General features: G+C 33.9%; 1 protein-coding gene across 15 annotated transcripts in view; it reads left to right on the top strand.

The window, feature by feature from the left end:
- PARD3 (par-3 family cell polarity regulator) overlaps positions 1-20,304 on the top strand; it is a 666,452-nt gene that overhangs the window by 446,276 nt on the left and 199,872 nt on the right. For 13 of the 15 annotated variants that reach the window (XM_074267090.1, XM_074267092.1, XM_074267091.1 and 10 more), the window contains one exon: positions 828-1,059. In XM_074267090.1, coding sequence (XP_074123191.1) covers positions 828-1,059 — 232 coding nt within the window. Of the gene's footprint in view, positions 1-827; positions 1,060-5,190; positions 5,311-20,304 lie in introns of those variants that run through there. The other 2 variants (XM_074267089.1, XM_074267088.1) reach the window with 1 other exon arrangement.

Genomic DNA, 20,304 nt, shown 5'->3' with positions numbered 1-20,304 from the left:
CCAGGAGTCTTATGTGGTAGCCTTGGTTTTTCATTGATTCATGCCATAGATCTTTTAAGGAAGTTAGCATCACACTTTCAATCATAAATCTTCTCTTTCTATATTACAATGAAGGAAATAACAGCTTAAGATCTGCAAACTTCTTTCTTCACAATAACCCTTTGAACTAGGTAGTCTGGTATTGTATTCACTTTCCAATGAGAAAACTGAAGCCAGAAGTGTCAAATAACTTAAGTTAGGGTCACATAGCTAATAAACCTCAGAGCTCAGATTTGAACTTTGACTTCTCTGGACTCTAATTCTAGTATGCTTTCTTTTTTTTTTTTTTTTTTAACCATTTTGACTTCCAATAGCAAAGTGAAGCAACATTCTTCATCACTATTGACAGCATAAATATTTTTAGTTTTGCATATTAGCTTACACAGATAACATGTGTGTATATGGTAGGCTTGTACAACTCATAACATTTGCCCAATATGTGTTGTTTTCTCCTATTAGAATGTAAGTTCCTTGAGGGCAAGAACTGTCTATGTTGCTTATAAATATATCTTTAGTGCTTAACAGAGAGTCAGGCATATAATAAATGTGCAATAATTGTTTTTTCATTCAGTTTTTCCACACTGGGGAAAATAGCAGTATGGCATGTGTCTGCCGACAAGTTCATAGATGGGTATAGCAGTTTTGTCTGAAATGATTTGCCCAGCTTTCTAAACAAAGGGAAACATTTTCATGTGTGTTTCTAACCTATTCACTTTTTGTATTCCCTTTGCCCAAGCTTTGACTCCTTATTGTATTTTTCTTTCCTTTTTTTTTTTTTTTCTCCCCAGTGGAAGAAGACACAGAAGAAAGTTCAAGATCAGGAAGAGAATCTGTTTCTACAGCAAGTGATCAGCCATCCCACTCTCTGGAGAGACAAATGAATGGAAACCAAGAAAAAGGAGATAAGAGTGATAGAAAAAAAGAGAAAACTGGAAAAGAGAAAAAGAAAGACAGGGATAAAGAAAAAGACAAAATGAAGGTCAAGAAAGGGATGCTGAAGGGTTTAGGAGACATGTTCAGGTAGGTACTATTGTAATAAAGACAAGGACAACACAGACAGGGCATAAATGTTATGTTAATAAGAAAATCTTTCTCCTTGTAATATGGAAAAAATTCTCGGTGCAGTCAGATTGTGGTACTTCTGTCATTCTTCTGAGCTCATCTTTTCCTTTCATCATCCTAAGGATTCCAATTCATTTCCCAAGACGGTTTTAGTAACTATAGAGGTGAGATGTTGCCCACTGTGGTAAGTAGCTGCTAGGAGAGAGGAGGGACATATCCATATCTGAGGCATGAAAAAAAAAAAAAAAAAAACAACTAAAAATTCTTTGGAGGCAAAGTTCTACCAAGGTATGATTTGTTTTTTCTTGTGTGAACAATGGCTCATTACCTAAAATTTCCAAACTAAATTAGTTGTTACTACATTACTAACAGGATTAATAAAAAGGTGCAAATAGACTTTTAATTAACCTATGTTGATTGATTTAATGAGTAAAAGTAAGTTCTGGCTTTTTCTTGATGCTTGTTTTTGTGCCCTTGAATTATGTGATCAGATTAGTTAGCATATCAGTTTTTACAAATCACTGCTTAACAGTAAAAGTGACAAGTTGTTCAGAAGTTGCACGGAAACTCTGTCCTCATAAATGTTAATCCAAGGCGATTTATGGTAACCAGGAATTTTATGTTAAATATAAAACTCACTTGATTGTTCTATAAATTAAGCTTCTAAATGTAAAAGGATAATGTTTTAAAATCAAAACATACAATGTCATTTTTTCTTCTCTTGAGTAGCTACTCTGCATTATGATTCCATTTCTGGTAACTTTTCTCTTTTTAATATTGAGAGCACAAATTTTCATGTCTTATCATTTCTTTATATTTTGTCCCACGACTGGCTCCATATATTTGCAAATTATTGATCTATCCAATTAAAAAGTTAGATCCTGGTGCAACAGAATAAGGCAGATCAGCCTTAGATCTGAAATGTCCTGATAAGGAATATTCATGTGAGAAATGAACTGACTACTATGCATTCTTGCCTTATATTGGCACTTTTATAATGAATTTAGGTATTATTAGTTTTTGCTTTAATTTTCTAATACCTCAGAGCATTAATAGTTTTAAATTTTTTTTTTAATTTTTAGCTAAGATTTTCTTGCTCACATGCTGCTTCTCCTGAATGTATTTTCAGACAGATAATCTTTCTTCATTACACCACATGACCAAGAACACTTATGGGATGGAATTGCTGTAACTCACACTTGATTTCAGTTTCTCTTTTTTAGCCAAGGGGCTTTTCGTTTCATATATGCAAACTGACAGCTCATAAACTGGTACCTACATAATGCACAGAATAAGGCTGCTTCCCATCAATTAAAATCTGAGGAATTTATACTGAAATCATCAAATTGCAGTACAAGATAAAAAGCTCCCACTGGATAGCATATATTTCTCTCTCTTCATGATAAACTCATTATTTCCAAGATTCCCCTGAAGATTTTTGTCAAAATGTAAAGGTATACATATGAAGATATAAAAGGATTTATGATGTTACTGTTTTAGAAATAAAGGAAAGCTCTGAATTTTCTTCAACTCAGAATGAATTAGAAAGGAAGTATTGCTATGACTTATCACCTGATTTGGGATACATATTTTAAATGCAGCTTTCTACTTAAGGGGGGCAACAATTTGAGAAGACCTTGAATATTTTAAAATACCTGTGGGCAGCCTGAATTAAACAGCTGTTTTCTCCCTACTAAATATTACATAAGAAAATGTGCTACTTGAATAATATGGCAACCTATGTTATATATATGTATCTAAAGTGAGAGCTGCATTCATTAAAAGAAAAAAAATTCATCCCACTTCACTACATTAGAGACCAATAAATCCCTGAAAACTAGCCATCGGGGCTAGGTTTAGAAACCAGAGGTTTAGTTCTGATAAATTCTGCTCTTGTTTTGCTTCCATTTAAGGTTGACTGCTAAGAATTCACAGAAAACCATACATTTTGGGCTTTATAAAATTATAAAAGCTTTCATGCTGTGAAAAATATTGCTTTTTGGAAATGAGCTCAGAATGATACATTAAACATAAAAAAGGCATTTAATCTTATGAGGAAACTACAACTTCCTTTCTTTATCACTACTAGTTGAGAAAGTTAGGTAAAGCAAATTTAACTTTGGCAAAACTTTTATTACTGTTGTCCTGATCAGTAATGAGGTGTCATTATATGTAGCAGAAGTTTTCACAGCCACATCCAATTACATGGGGACTGACAAATATTGTACTCTGTATTCTCAGATTAGTGTGCTTACATTTTCTAGCAAAGCAATGGAATATAGTATGCCTAAAATTTATTTTTCATCTCTTCTTTCTTGTTTACCACTTTAATAAGGCTTAGTTGTGGTCTTGTTAGCCCATTAAAAATAGTATTTTGATTGTGTATTTGCTTTAAACTCCTATGTAGATCCCTTCGTATGGTTTATTTGTGATACTTACTGGACTGGGTATTCTTTCTAAGGATGATTGAAAGAACGTGTGTTTATGGTGCTAGCGAGAGAAGAGAATAGAGGGGCAGAGAGGATGAATCTGGGCATTGTAGCTGCCTAATCCAATTTACCAACATGTGCATTAGCTGTTTATTCTGCTTGAGTCAACCCAACCATGAGATATTCAGACTCCTTCATTACAAATTGCTTTCTTTTCTAAGCTCTTATAGATTATTAGAGGTAGGAAGACAGTTGTTTTTGGTTGACTCTGGTAAGAAATGAACTGCAGGCCAAATAGATGTTGTGCTGCAGATGGAAATTGGATTACAGGGGGAAATATGGTACATTCAAGGGGTTTATGCCTGGTTTATATAGAAAACATGTTTTTCTCCTTCACACATTGAATGGTATTCACAGAAAATGACTTAATTATTGATAAACAGCTCTAGGAAAGAATGTTGTGAGTCATATGAATCATTCGTCTGTTTATAAATTATAGAGGTTATGAAATGCAAAAATCTGCCATAATACAATTTTTAAATCTATGGTTGAAACCCATAAGGCAAGCAATCCAAAATGTAAAGTACACCATATCTCTGTTAATTTATTTATGTCATATATACAACGGCCATAGGGAGTTGGTATTGCCTTAATTACAATTATTTTGAATACAAAGATTGCTCTGTGAACATCATGCAAGTTAAATATTAATCCTTAGTCTGATAATTGAAATGTTCAATAGAGTTAAAGTAGTTGCAGAATTTCATTTATGTTTGATAATTTTAAAACTGATATTTCTTTTTATCTGGAATTCTAAATTTTATAAGTAAAAGAAGATTCTCTTTTATTTGTACATCAGGAAATATACTACTTGCAGAAATAATTAAATTTTAATACAAATTAGAAATTTCATTAAAATAGGAACTAAATGTATACTTTAAGGATGAGTTGATATATCGTGTCTTTTAAAAATTTGCCTGCTAATATATGGTCACTACTAATAGGCTTATTATTAACTCATTTTTGTGACAAGTTTTTAGTTATTCTACTTATTCAAATTAAGTAGAAAACCAATTCATTTCTTTAACCTCTTCCCTTTTACTCCCTTCCTCTTTTCTGGAACCCATGTATATAAATTGATGTCATTTGAAAGGGAAATTTGCAAATTCACAACTTAACTGTTTAGAGAGGCTTCTCCAGTAAGAAATTAACATTTCTACTGAGGAAAAAAAAATAACCTAGTGTTTCCATTTTATTTTTACTCCCTAGTATGATATAAATAGGTCAAAAAACATATCACAAAGGAAAGCCAATATAATACCATTATTACCATTAAGATTGGAATCTGCAGTTACATTTAAAATGATTATTAGATACACTGAATCATGGTTTCATATAGTTCTGTAAGAAAGGATGCATGGTTCAGTTTGAAACATTCTTTAATTGAAATCAGAACTGTTGTCTTTTTTTTTTTTTTTCCTTTTTAAAACACAATGAATATAGTATATATCATTTTCAAAGATTTAAGTCTATATTACTTTGAATTAAACATTTCGACATATGACTGGGCATTTGGGAAAATAGCATACACATATTACAGTTGTCCTTCTTACTTCTCATATTTAACTAATTGTATGTCTGTACCATGTTTCTCATTTAGCATTGCCAAACTGATGCCTGAGAAGAGATGAACAACAAACGAGATTCCAAAATGTCTTGAACAGCACATATTGCACAGATTTTTTTTTTTTAAGAGAAACAACAATAAATCTACTTTTAATGAATTTTTAGTGGCTGTTTACTAATTTTGTTTACGACATCAGCCGTCTTCATGGTTTAATTGATTTCCATGTTTATCAAATGTATTTGATACTTTAAAAAATTTGATTTTAAAGTTTTGGGGGTGATTATGTTGATGCTTTTTTAAAAAAGTAGTTTTTTTCTCTAATTTTTTATCAGTTCTTTTTCATGATGGAAAATGAAAATATTCCAACTTCTAGCATTTTTAGGGATTAATCTGAGTTTTTCCATGTTTAGAAATGACATCATCAAAATTTTGTTGATCATATTGTTGAAAACTAACCTCCAATGTTCCTTCCACTTTGTCCAAAAAAAAAAAAGGAAATAGAGACACTGGGTAAGTGGGAGCCTGAGTTGACAGAGATATTAGAGCCTGAAAACTTTTTTTTATTTTTTTTTTAAAGATGAGTAGAGTAGTAGGGATTCTTAGCATTTTGAGGGTCACAAATTTCCTTAATCATCTGGTGATACCTTGGACCACTTCTCAGAATAATGTGTTTAAATGCATAAAATAAAACACATAAAATTATAAAGGAAACAATTATATTGAAATATAGTTATTAAGATATTAAAAAATAAGTTCATAGACCACAAGTTAAGAATCTTTGGTGAAAAACTATGGAATGATGCACTTAGAGTTGGATACTTCCCTCTTATGGAGTCTGTTAAAAGGAAGGGAAGCTGAAATGCACTGAGGCTTAAGGTATATTTACACATTATCCACTGAAAGCAAATGAAATGGGGCAGCCTGGGTATGGTACAATTTATTTAGCAGATCAACCAATGACAAACCCAGAATCAAAGGAGGCTTTCCAGCAGAGGGAATGAAGACTTTTGTCATAGGTTAAAGACAGGGATCTGTAAGAAAAGTTCTAACAATCAGTTATGAGTATTAAATCAAAGCAATGGATATCTGGAGCTGAGAAAAAGTGAATTAGCAGGTTCTCTGAATGATAGTTTACCATGGGCACAATGCTTTCCAGGACCACATGAAAAAAAGACACAAACTCTTAACCACTGTTTCTAAGAAGTGGCTACCTTGCTAAATATTTTAGACATTGCTTCAAGCACTAGGGCAAACAGACCCCATTCTCCTCCTATGGAAGACTGAAGCTCACTGCCTTGTTATAAGTCTTTGAAGGGGAAGGTATGAGCCTGAACGTTATTCATTACCATTCAGGATTTAGCGTCTCCATCTCCTAAGCTGTAGAATGTACCCAAAATTATTTGCAATTTAAAAATAAAATTGAAAATGAAAAAAGTAAGTCTAATAAAAATATAATGGAACTGGGTTGTGGTCCTGTGAAAAGTGCTTGCTCTCACTGTAGTATAGAAGTAATTTTCCCCAGTCTTCCCCAAGTAAAACCCCTAAATGTATTGTGGAAAACAGTTATTAACATAATGGTGTTTAATTGTTCGTTTCTGGAAACATCAGGAGTTATTGTTATTTATGACTCAGACCTAATTGCTGTGTATGTGGTCTTAACTTGATAAGTTCCTCTTTCCTAACTAAATGGCATCACATGGAAGGCAGTAATGATTTGAGGAAAGCAGTTAAAGTAAATAGGTAGTAAACTATATGCCTTTTCAAATGAAACACCCAAAATGGGACTATGTAATTGTAAAGGATGAAGTTAAAGTGAGATTTCAAAAAAAAAACCTAATCTTATAAGTCTTCTAGTTTGTCAGTTTGAGAAAAGATATCACTATCTTCTATGTATCTTCAGTGCTGGATTTTCCTGGAATAATTCTTGGACTTGTAAATACAAAATAGACTTATTATATGTTTCTTTTAATTTGAATTGAAACATGGTTTCCTTTTTAATACCTAGAAATATGCCAGACTGACCAGTTAGTAAAGACAAGTCCATGGGAGACAATAACATTCTCCTGGTAGTCTTTCTTTCCTTGTTAGTAGTTTTAAATAGACAACCTCTGACATGTTCAGTCCTGTAGCTGACTGCAATGCAAGCCAAGAGAGGCACAAAGCATGACAGCTGAGCCTTTCTAAGATCTTTTTGACATTTCTTAATGTTTTTTAACATTTCTTTTCCATAGGCCTGAAGCATGAATACAGAATGCAGGTGTCAAGGATGACACCTTCTTTATAGTCTCTGTAAAGCAAACCTTTTTGTAAAAGAAATTTTTGACAGTTCTGTGATTCTAAGTCAATTTCAATTCCAGATCGTATGGAAAATGGGAACTTTTTTCAATAATTGACATGAAAATTGAAGGCTAGTGACTATTCGCTCTCTCTAAGAAAATAAAGTAAATAAATGCTATCACATCACCAAAAGAGCTACTAGATGAAAGATTCTGTTAATGACAATCACCATAGCATACACAAGAAACATTCTTCTCTGTATTTGCTTGTACTAGTAGCAAAATGACCAAATTATGGTATTGCTCCTAAATGCATTGTTCCCATAACCACAAATTCTTTCAATCCAAACATTTGTTTGCCACTTATTTATTTCATGCTATTGCTATTATTAAACATCTAATCTTGATGTACCCAATGGAGAGCTGCTCTTGGATCAAGGAAACCAGAGTTTAGTTCTATCTCAGACATAAACTGTCTTTATGACTTGTGGCAGAATCACTTATTCTCTCGTGCACTAAGTCTCTAAAGTTAAAACTTGTACAGTGGATGCCCATCTCTATTGTTGGAAAATAAGTTTCCTCACCTGGGAACTCTTTAAATCAGTAAAATCTTAGGTCCAGTCCCTACCCTTAATTGCTTTTTGTTTTCATCATAATCTTTTTTTTTTTAAATAATTCTTTTTTCCATTGTTGAACATTGAGCTTGTTTTAATTTTTCTACAAAAACCGACCAAATCATAAGCAAAGATTTCATTAATCATTGTATTGTTTCTTGTAGAAAACAAAACTTGAAGTGATAAGTAATTTATTCTGCAGGAATGCCTAATTTAAAACAAAAATAAAAGCAGTCTATGGTCTTCTAACATGCAAATTCATAATTAACTTTTGGAGTCACCTCCTATTTTATTATAAATTCTCATGCTGGACTTTCAGCTTTATTGCCTTTATAATTTGAAAGGACATCACTAGCAGTAATTGATATCTGTGTTTAGAGGTGGTGCTACAGGAGACTGAAGAATGCAATTTAAAACTCACTACCCCTAATAATTATTCTTTGACTTGGGGCAAAAGCTACTGTATACATACATAATACTGCTCATATTGTTCTGATATTAAAAATTTCCCTACCCATAGTCTGTAATTTTAAATATGTGAGAAATAGACACATGATCCTGAATTATCCCTTTCACTGCCTCTATACATTTAAAGTGCCAAAGCTGATAATTTGATGAAATTTGGGTGGGACAAGCCAGCGAGTGGCCTTTAAATGTTCATTGCCTTTATGTAGGCCTAAAATGGGAGATCAGCCTCTATCTTTGTGTACTTCAAAGGTTTGTCCCTTAAGACTTTCTACTAGAACTTTCATACATTATTAAAGATCTTGTTAGAAATTATTTTGGTAGGCTGCTAAAACTCTTTGCCAAAGAACATTACTAATCTCTATTTTTTGAAACCATCTGTCCTTATGCCATCTTCCCTATGTCATCTAACTCATGAATCTTTTAAAGTTTTCTTTTTTCCATTTACATAAGAACAAAACCACTTAATGGCAAATAGTGGTAGAAACTTAGCACTTGAGACTTTGGAGCATTGACTTCACTATTTACGGCTTAGATACATCGAATTATTAAGTGAAAATAAATTCATTCATTTTTTTAATGGATGTTCAGGAATTCTTTCCCTGAGGATATGTGATACTTAATTTTACTTGCTTTTGTCTTTATCCTAGAACTCAACAAAATTTTGAGTACATCTTAAGCATCCATACTTAATGTGGTGGAATTTTTTGCTAGAGAGCTTGAAGATTATCTAACTTAACTTCCTTACTTTATAATTGAAGACAATAAAGTCTAGAAAGGCCAATAAATTGCCCAGGCTTACAAGTGAAATAAAAGACATCTGAATACTTGTGTTAATTTTCCCAATTGGCTGCTTACAATCATTTCCTTCCCCCTTGCAGTTTTTAATTGCAAGAAAATAGTTTGCCATTCACTTTGGCTACTTTTGGGAGACATACTCCTTAGTATGAGAGTTATTTATAATTCTTGTGGCTATTTCCTTTTGATGGAAGTATCAAAAAGAATAGATTTCTCTAGGAGGTGAATTACTTATATATGTCATCAGTTATAGGAACTGAGGAGACTCTATGGCACCCATTGCCCTCCATAATACCTATAGCCAGATTGTGATATCTTCCTTGCTCAATTTTTAACAGTTGATACTTCTCAATTTAGGAATACTGATTCCTGATTCCTTTTCCTGTCCTCAAAATTAAATTTTTTTTTTAGGGTTAACTAAAAAGCTGTGACTTTTACTCTACCTGACAATTGAAAATAAATTTTATGGCAGTCTTTTCATATCTTAAAGAAAGAAAACTCTCTTTTTTTCAGTACTGTGTTTCCCTATCTTTTCTCGGTTGTCTACCTGGAAGCTATGTCTCTGTCCATTTCTGAACTGGGTCAATTGCCCTTCCTAAGGCAAACTATTGATGTTCTCTTTCAGGAGTGTATTGGAGCCAGGGAAATAGACATCTGTTAAGCTTTAGCTGTATTGTGTCTTAGAACTCCCAGACTCAACTAATCCACTATCCTCATTCTATCCTTACTTTCCCTTTCCACAACAAGTAGCAGAGACTCAGGTACCATCACACTCTTATTGAAGTTCTATTGAATGCCTTCTATTGTTTTTAAGTGGATTTCTTTTTCCATTTTTTCTTTTTCTTTCTCACAGTATACTCACTCTCACTGTGGTTAACACAGAATAGGAGTTTGATAAAGACTTGTTGACTAATCATTATCCTATTTTAATAGTATTAATTTTTTTTATCCTCCACAACTGCCTCAGAGGGAGGAAGGAAAAAATTATACTATGTCTTTAACAAGTAACTCATTCCATCACTTATTTTGAATAGATTTTATAAAACTTTAGTCTTTACCACTACAATTTGGAATAAAAATAATTCTTTTCTTTTTCCTTCTTTTATGTCTTTGAGCTATCCTAGCCATGTTATCTTCAGGAGACAATTTCAGCTTTAATTCTGGAATTACTAGAATGTTTTGTGAATTTTCCTGACATGTTGTATGCTGAACATAGAAGGTTTGAGAAAACCTTGTTTGAGAAAATGGGAGTGTGTGCTTGACTTAAACCATCCTTTTTTTTTTTTTCCCTAGTTGAATATTTACATATAGTGAAATTCATTTTAGCCACATCACCAGAAAAAGAGGATCTCGGGTTCATTTCTGAAATTCTTTGTATTTTCCGAAATGTGGCTGATTTTTTGAATTCCTTATTTAGCTTAGATTTAGTATTTGAAACACAAGCAGTTTTTAGTGAATGAGTGGATTTTCTGCCGCCAAGCACTATAGGCAAAGCAAAGCATTGTACTAAGTACTGGACACAAAGATAGGCAAAATCTTGATCCCTTTTCTAAGGGAGTTTGAATCTTAGTGTGGAAAGCCACACACAAATGACCATATAGCTAATAACAACCAACAATAATCAAACATTCATGTAGAAGATATGTAAAGTATACATAGATAAAAAGATAAAGACACACACACACACACAGAAGATACATGCAATGTAAACTGAAGGAAGAGGCAAGGGGAATTAATAGAGATTAGAAATGCCTCCTGGAAAGGTGGGTTCTGAGCTGAAAAGTGGATTTTTTTAATTGAGTAGGAAACCAGGGATATTAGAAGTCAGAGGTAAGCAGAGAAAAAGAACATTCCAAATATGGCAGACATGTAATGCAAATACCTGAAATCAGGAAGAAGCCGGCTTGGGAAAGGTTTTAAATGTCAAACAGAGAATTTTATACTTAATGTTAGAGGTAATAGGGATCTTTGGTGTTTATCAAGGAATGGTATATAGCATGGCCAGAACTTTGCTTTAGCAAAATTACTTTATGTGAGGAAAAAAAGGAATGTGTGCTTGATTTAATCCAGTGATTTTGCTGTTGATTATGGGACAGTATCTTAGTGAGGTTTTGAGGCACTATTTTAGGTACAAAAATTAGAGAAGGAAAACCAATCCTGTGTTATTTCTGGAATGTAGCAGCAATCACTCACACAGAATGGTGCAATGGTATAGTGTGTGTTACTTTCTTTTAGGCAGATTACTCTGCTCTGCCCATCAGAGAATTGCCCCTACAGCACCAGCTTAGGGTGAAGGCCTTCCAATAGACTTTATTTGACTAGTAGGCAGCATTTTTTCATGGTACTCAGGTAAGTATATTTGCAAACTAGCAGTAAAAACTCCTGATGGGCAATAATATTTCAGCACTTAATGATGAGCATAACATTAAAGATTAGCTTTTACAGCTCCTCTGCAAATTTGCTCATATAAGCTATAGGTACAGAACCGGAGAATGGTTCGGCTTATGAAGTGAACCTTGATGAAGTGCATTCCCTAGATAGACGCTTGTGGACGCAAAGGCAGTTACCTGATGCAGGGGTGACTTTTGTGTGCTTCTTATCCATGATTGCTTCTCAAGGGAGCAATTTCATTCTCTTAACATAAGCCCCTTCCTGCTCCCATATTGCCCTGTCAACTGCAGTGTTGGGCAGCCTTGAAAATAAGCACCATAAATATACCAGTTCCTATAAAATGTTACCAGTCCTACACATGAGCAATAAAACAAATACTCATATGACCAAAAAAAATTAGTTTCTAGCTATAGGCCAGAGGTTGTTTTCAAAGCTAACAAAGTAGCATGTGTGTGTGTGTTGGGGGGGGGAGGTACATATTTAAGATGTTGTGGCTAATAACATTTTTGCTTTACAAAAAAAAAAGTCCATGCAATGCATATTCTAAGAGCCAGTACCTTTTGCAAATATCATAAAATCATTATATAACAATTTCAGTTTTTAAAAGTAAACTTTTTTTCCCCCCTTTGGTTTAGAGAAAAATTATCAAGGAAAGAAAGCTTTATAATTTTGGATGTTTATCACAAATAAGAAATGTCAGAGTGGGAGTTGCTCATGTTGCATTTTAATTGCAGTTATTATCAATTCCAATTTTTTCATATTTTGCTCATCATGAGGGATCATTAAATTTCATTCTCCTTGAGGGCAAGGATTGTCTTTTGGCTCTTTTTGTATCCCTAGCACTTAGCACACAGTGTGTGGCACTGTGTACACTTTAAAAATGTTCATTGATTGATTAGAAATTGCAGTGAGAAGAGTTTGGGTTGTGTATTACTAGAACAAACTATAACACCAAACTCTCAGATTCTTGGTTTTGCTCTAGTGCTTTCATCTTGTTTCCCTAAGCTACAAGATTATTGTTTACTTTTGATGGTGAAATTGTTGGCCAAGCATTGCATTTTTCCCTGTTTTTTGTTGATTTTGGCAAACAGTGTTGTATAGTTTGCACGACTCTCTCAAGATACGAATGAAAGTGATGGGTCTTGATGACATTTGTTACTTTAACCCAATTGCCTCATTCCAGTTTCCTGTTTGCAAAACTTAAAAGGTGCTTGAGTCAAATGAGTCACCTATTTGGTCTGAAAATCAACTTTTAAATAGCATAAAACCTATTTTTACTTTTCTGTTTGTTTCTGAGGGTCTATATGATATAAAGGTATAAGAATGTTAGAAATTTTATACTTCTTTTTTAAATACTAAACTCTGATCTGGAAAATTTTAAATTTGAATGTTTTCAGGGCATCATCATTTATTTACCGTTTATGATGCAAATGTGCATTAGTTTTAAAGTTGGCAAAATAGGGAATGAAACAAAGCTGTATAGCTTTAAAATTACATTTTTTTCAATGAATAAGCATTTACTTTTTTTTTCATATCTCTTCCTTCCACTGAAGGAAAAATAACTCTGGAAATATACATTCCTACATTGTATTCAAAAATATATAGCTTTTTCTACATATTTAGCTCATCACCTCTCTGCCAGAAAGTGAGTAACATTCTTCACCATTCATCCTTTAGAATCATGATTTATCATTGCACTGGTCAGTGTTCTTCAATCTTTCAAAGTGTCTTCTTTTTATGGTGTTGTACAATATAAAATGTTATCCAGAACTGGGATCTGTTCAGTTTATTCAGCTTCAATTCATGCATCTCTTTCCTAGTTTATCTAAAACTATCCATTTCATCATTTTTTTATGGTACAACAGTGCCATTAAATTTATATGCCACAATTTGTTCAGCTATCCTCCAGTGGGTGGCCACTCCCTTAGTCTCCAGTTATTTGCACTACCAATTGAACAACTATACATATAGCTGTGTATATAATGTATATATATTAATGTATTTGTTTTCTTGCACTTACAGAGGTCCTTTGTATCTTTCTTTGATCTCTATGTAGTATAAAACCTATTCTTTTGACAATATTGGTGATGACTGCTTGTCTTGGAATATCAAAGAGACTGAAGGATTAAAGTTATAATTATAGGATACCCACTGAATGGGCACTTGGAGGCTATGAATAGGTAGCAACAAATTAATCAGAGTGCAATTGTGCAAGAGAAATGGCCTTCAGATTCCCACTCCTTATTAAAAATTTTCACCTTATCTGCTTGCCACTTCATTGTGGGCTTCAAACATAGTTGAGACATAGTTGAGAGGCTCAGAATAAGAAAGGGGTTATTGATTAGAGTGCCTACATGAACAATGACAGATCAGCTAGATGATCATAGGTAGAGCACTGGGGCTGATTGAAATCAGGAAAACCTGAGTTCCAATCCAGAGTTAGACACTTTCTAGCAGACTCTAGTTAATTAAGTCACTTAATCTGTCTTTGCCTCAGTTTCCTCCTCTGTAATGAGAATAATAAGAGCATTGACAAGCCAGGGTTATTATGAAGAATATATGATATAATGATTATAAAGGGTTAACACAGTGCTTAGCTCATAGTAAGTGGTATATAAATAGTTATTACTACTTTTGTGGAATTAATGAAATTCTTTTAGACAGAAATAACGTTTTGTGACTTAGCTTGCAGAAAACTCACTTAATTTCAGTTTATTGACCTCTCCTGAAGCTTCCTGTACCATAGTACCCCTCAGAAACTTGTTTTAATAGCCATTTTTTTCTAAGCCGATTTTTGAGTTCATTGCTCTGAGGAGCTATTTGTACTACAGGTGACAACATTAAAATGAGTAACCTAGAAGAATGTATGAATAATGGAAAGGTATATCCTGTTTTAAAAAGGAAAAATCCTTCTCCTGTATGTTTAATGGTAAATGTGGAATTGGATATGGTAATATTTTCCATTCAAAAAGAAAATTGACTAGTTACTTGTTTTGTGGACATGGTTGGAAATTAATCCCCTTATTTAAAATGGGTGAACACTAAGATTTTAAATTGATCTACTCATTTTAATGTATTTAATAATTATATTTGCCATACCCCCAAAAATGGTTTATGAAAGGCATTTAATGAAAGGTCACAAATTCATTATTTTGTCCTTACATAGACATCTCTTTTTGCGGGAAGGTGTCCTTCCTGAAAACCACAACTGCATAGAAATTACTAGGCCAGAATTTTAATTTTAGGGCTTCTATCTCACCATACCTTTTCTCAGTATACCCCTAAAGTTTATGTTGAATAATGTCCCTTCTGTCTTTTTCCTTTAGAAATCTCCTCTATGCTTCTGAATGGATGATGCATATGCAGCTGATTAAAAAAGCAAACATAATTAGAGAGAAGGGCCTTATTAGCTGCAAAAATGAAAATAGAAAGGGTATAAAGCAAGTCTCCATCTAGCAACTGAAAAGAACCCAAATAGGATCAGAAACAATGAGGAGAAAATGAAAATCATCTTCAACTCTTGGATTTTTATTTTCCTATTGTTTCCAATGCTTTTAGTCCATTTTAGCTCATCTGTCAGCATTGGCTCAAATGGATAGAATCATTTTTTAGTTGTTTAATTTCACTTGGCTAATTTAGCTGTTGCTCTTGCTTTTAGCATTTGTTCCACTGACTATGAACTGTTTATGGTTTTGAACATTTGGTTGTCCTCCTGACACTTGAAAAGCCTCCTCACTGCTTGAGGCCAGTGAAAAACTGAGGGTGGGGGACGCAAGGAAGGAGACAAGTACTATTAAGGAGGGCTCTCCTCAGAATATAAATGAATAAGAAAAGCATCATGTGGACTTAATGCATAGTACTTCCAACTCACCTTTGGGAATAGTGCTTAAAAGCATTAAATACACCGTGTTCAAACATCCAGCTAAATGGCATAGCTCTGCTTCTTGTTCAGGAAACTGGAGCAAAATATATGAAAGAGATGGTTACTTGTCATCTTCAGACTCTTATCTCTTCCTCATACAATTGTTCAAGGTTTCTCTAATGCAATCAAGATTATGATTTGACAGATCAAAGTTGGTCCTCATTATACTGACCACTTTCTTGCAGCTTCTTGCAGTCTTAGAATTCTTAGAATTGGGTTGGAACTTGTCATCCAGTCAAATTCCCTCATTTTGTTAATAAGAAAATTGGGGCCCAGAGAATACATTCACATAGGTAGTAGCTGTTAGAGGCAGGATTTTAATCCAGAACTATTGTTCCTTCTACTATACTATACTATTTAATGAAAAGAAATAGAGAGTGATTGAGAAATGTAATCCTGTTACTCAGATAAATATACACTGCTTACTTCTTACATAGAAATGGCCCCTTGTAATGGCTGTCCTGGAACTGGAGGAAGGATAACTTGAAGGAAGTTCACATTGTTCTTAACCTTGGTGTTGGTTTACTAACATTATCTGAACTTTTTTCATACACTTATTTTGAAATTATATTCCTATGTCTTGATGGTTTGGGGTTTAGTTTTTGCACATTTGTTTGGGGCAGGGAGAGAGATCAATGTGATGGCAATGTGATGGCATGAGCCAGACTTATGAAACTGTTTATTTCTGTGAGAAGGAAATGCCTATAAACTAACCATAATTGGTTGCTGGAAACTCTCCCCTTCCACCTACCTTTACATTGTGAAATGGAAAAGACTTATGTAAGTTCAGTTAGTTTCTAATTATATGGCTCAACGAATTGAATATCTCCTCCCCTAAGTGGTTTCTTTGAATGAGTGGAACTCGATTCTATTCCTTCTCATTATGGAATCCATTCAAGACTGAGAATCCATCATTTTCAGAACCCTTATCTTCTTTTAAAATCTAGTTCAGGTGCTTTCTCTTCCTCAAAGCCTACTTCATTCTCCTACTTTTTCATACTACTACTTACAATTTCTTTGTAATTTATTGCATACATTTTGTGCTATTCGTTACCCTCTTCAAATTTAACTTCCCAGAAAACAGGAACAGTTTCATTTCTGTCATGTTCCCAGACAAGGCACTAGCAGTGTCTTGAATTAGTAAGATTATTAGAACAAAAATGTAAAGCTAAAAAGGACTTTAATAAGCTTAGGCTTCTCATTTTTGCAGATGAGACATTAATACATTTTTGTGGAATTGACCTGAATTATAGATAGGAACATCCTTTTCATTAAGGACCATGAAAAAACAAAACAAAAACAAAATACCTTATGGTTCAGCTTCCTACTATGCTATGCTATGAAGGGTTATCAGCTTCAAACTCTATCTCAGTATTCATATGTGCCTTGAATCTTTCCCTGACCAAGCTGAGTAGGCAGGTATTTTCTTCATCTATCATAGAAAGCAGTATACCTGTGCATGGCAGAGATTGGAGGACTCAAATCAATATGCCTCCACTGATGCATCATTTTTTTTTTCTATGATTTTACCTTGATTACTTGAAAATTTTGAATTTTCATTCTTTCCAAACTACACTTAAAGAAACAAAAGTTTCCAAAAAACCTGTACTTTGATTTTTTAAAAATTCAATATCTGAACATAAAATATTTTCTTAAATGCTTTTGGCACTTTCTTTCATTATATCTTTAAGGATCAATTGGTAAACACTATTTCCTTATTGCTTACTTAGCATGGAATACTATATAAAGTGGTTGAGAATGGAAATGGAAAAGAAAGAAATGGAGTAGTTCCTGATTTTAAATAATTCCAGTTTTTTTTTTGAAAGCATGTGCCCTTGTATACATTTGTCTTTTAAAAACTCAGAAAAAAATATATGTGAATGCAAATCGATGCAGTGTAAATAAGTACACAAGAGCAATTTATGAACCAGGAAAAGCTTTGTCAGCAGTCTCCCTTAAGTTGAGGCTTCCTGGATTATTGCTTTGAGAAAGTCCATTGAACTCCCAGGATAAAAGTTGCATGTTAAAAACGATGCCTTGAAGCAACTGGGGTTATTACTTTTGGACATTGGTTCAAACTGCAACCAGGAGAAAGGAACATAATTGCATCCATCAAAAGAAACCCTAACCATAAGAGCTGAAAGCACTAATGTCAGTTTAAAATTGATCTGCATTTTCCATCCAAGTGTGTTTGGTATTCACCTTTTAAATTTGTTTATTTGTTTTAAAGAAACTCCCACTTTATTCTGTGCTTCTAAATTTCTTGGGGATGTAGAGACCACACAAGAAACAGGGTCGGGAGTGACAGTTCACAGGAGATGACATTAGAGGTCTGGCTGGGGGAAATTCTAGGTGAGCACTCAAAGGAAGGATGCATGTCTTAGAAACACTTAGTGAATTATTTAAAGTCCATTAAGGAGAAACATGGAGAGATGACATTTGTGGGATCTAATGTTCCTTTTCTTTTACAGGGATATGTTAATAGGAGACAGTACAATGGGGTTACTCCATCCTGACCCTTTGCTGCTGTTTCTTTGTTAGAATCCCAGGTGTAAGAATCTTTGTAGCTGACTGCCAAGCTAGCCACCATTGTGAAAAGAACAATATTCATTGTTACGATTCTCACATAAAAAAGATGGGCCACCAATGCTGATTCAGGAGATGATGGGCCACTGTACTGTCATTTTCTCTGCCTTATTATTCCTGTACATATTTAAGTCAGCATGACCCAAGGGTGCCAAAAATGTAATTTGCCCCCAAATCATCTACTTGACCTTATGTGGTCCTGAACTTTAAGAAGAAAGTTGTGGTCCAGACAGTTTGTGGGCATCAGACACAGGTTCCATTAAAACTGGAGCTGGCTATCTCTGTGGGCTTGACCTGCACATTACTGTGGAGCAAACTTGCTTCCCTTCCCCATTATGTGATGACCTTAGAGCCCTGGACACTTTGCCAGTGCAGTCTTTTGGGGAAAGTTAGGGCACTGGGATGTCTGATATAAACATTGAATATGCAAATCAATTTTAATGAAATGAATGAAAATGAAAAATGAAATAACATTACAAAGCGCTTAATTTACTCTTCAGAGGGCTTTCTCTAGGAAACATGAATCAACAAAGATCATTTCCTAGAATCAACAGAAAAAAGTGCTGACAGACAAGTTAACTTTTTTAGATAATGAGATCTTTGGGGAAGTTTTAATCTTTCAAGATTTCTAGGAGAAATGCTGAGAAGGAGTACATATTTTAAACTCTCAGTGACTCCGTATTATCCCTTTTGACTCTGCAATGTGGTTCTGTACACACAAAGGATATGGGAAACATGTGAGATTTGTCATGAACTAACTAATATTATTTTTTAATATTGATAGTTGATGACAGTTATTAGGACTTGTTCTCTCTTGAGGCATATAGGTAATATGGTTTATTGAGTACTAGATCTGCAGTCAGAAAGATCTTATTTCAAATCTTGTCTCAGTCACTTATTAACAAGTCATTTAAGCTCTGTTGGTCTCAATTTACTCAGCTGTAAAATGGGATAATAATCCCAGATTTGTTGTGAAATTAAAATAACATTTATGAAGTTCTTAGTGCAATGCTTGACACATAATAGGTACTTAATAAATTTATGTTTTCTTCTTATTTGAAATTTATTTGCATAAATAAATTTGCATTTATGTAGGTATTATATCACTTGAGGACAAGGGAAAGCTTTTGAAAGAAGTAATTGATTCATTTTTGACTTTGTTTCTAAAGTTCTTAGTTAATCCCTGTACTTTGTTGAGTAGCCAGTGTTATAATCCGGATTATCACATACTTTTTGTCACAGGAAAATAGTTGTACTTTAAAGAAGTTTTTTGCTTATTAATGTGTTTAGTGCAAAATGTGCTTGGTTTGTAGTTAACCATTTATATGACACGTGCATTTGTACACTGACTAGTTTGATATTTTTACTGTAAGTGGTAAAGCTGTTGGGTCCGCTCTTGCTTGGGAGTGCACCTTCCTAATGGGAAAAGGTGTGCAGTTAAATGTCATTCCAACTTTTATCTTTTCCTCTTGCAAGTGCCAGTGTAAATGGATGTGTTTTTATGACCCAGGTCTCATTAGCATTTCTTATAGGTCTGCCTTTGGGCAGTCCCATTTACTGGATTGTTTAGATGCCTTGGGAGGACTAAAACCATGGTAACCAGATGTACTATGATTATTTGCCTCTGACCTGGCAAAGTGTTGAGTTTAACAAAAGAAGCTTAATAGGAAGTGTTCAAATTGACCCCCTCATCATTGGGGCTGCTTAGACCTCAATCAATCTCTCATTATTATCAGAGTTATTCGAGCAAAGGCAGCAGTGATCGTATTTTTCATAATCACTCCTTGAGCCAGATGTAATTTGCAATTTGTAGTATTGTATTATGAAACAATAATACATTAAAATGCACAGAGCAGGAATTAGGAGTACTGTAGTCAAGCAGGATGATGGAGGAGGAGCTGCTTGTAAAATAACTCTCTTAAAAACATGTTAAGTGGACAGTGATTATTTTAAAGCCCAAATTGTTAAGCATCTGGAAAAATCAGAATTGCATGTTTTCTTTGCTGGGTTTAACTTATTATTTTTATTGATAATGGAGTCAGTCTAGCCAAAGGGCTGGGGGAAAGTCTGCCTGTCTGATTACTCTGCATGTTAT

This window comes from Sminthopsis crassicaudata, chromosome 5, assembly GCF_048593235.1.
Source record: "Sminthopsis crassicaudata isolate SCR6 chromosome 5, ASM4859323v1, whole genome shotgun sequence".
NCBI lineage: Eukaryota > Metazoa > Chordata > Mammalia > Dasyuromorphia > Dasyuridae > Sminthopsis > Sminthopsis crassicaudata.
The sequence above is the reverse complement of the archived record's forward strand: the minus strand, read 5'-3'. Positions and strand labels throughout refer to the sequence as shown.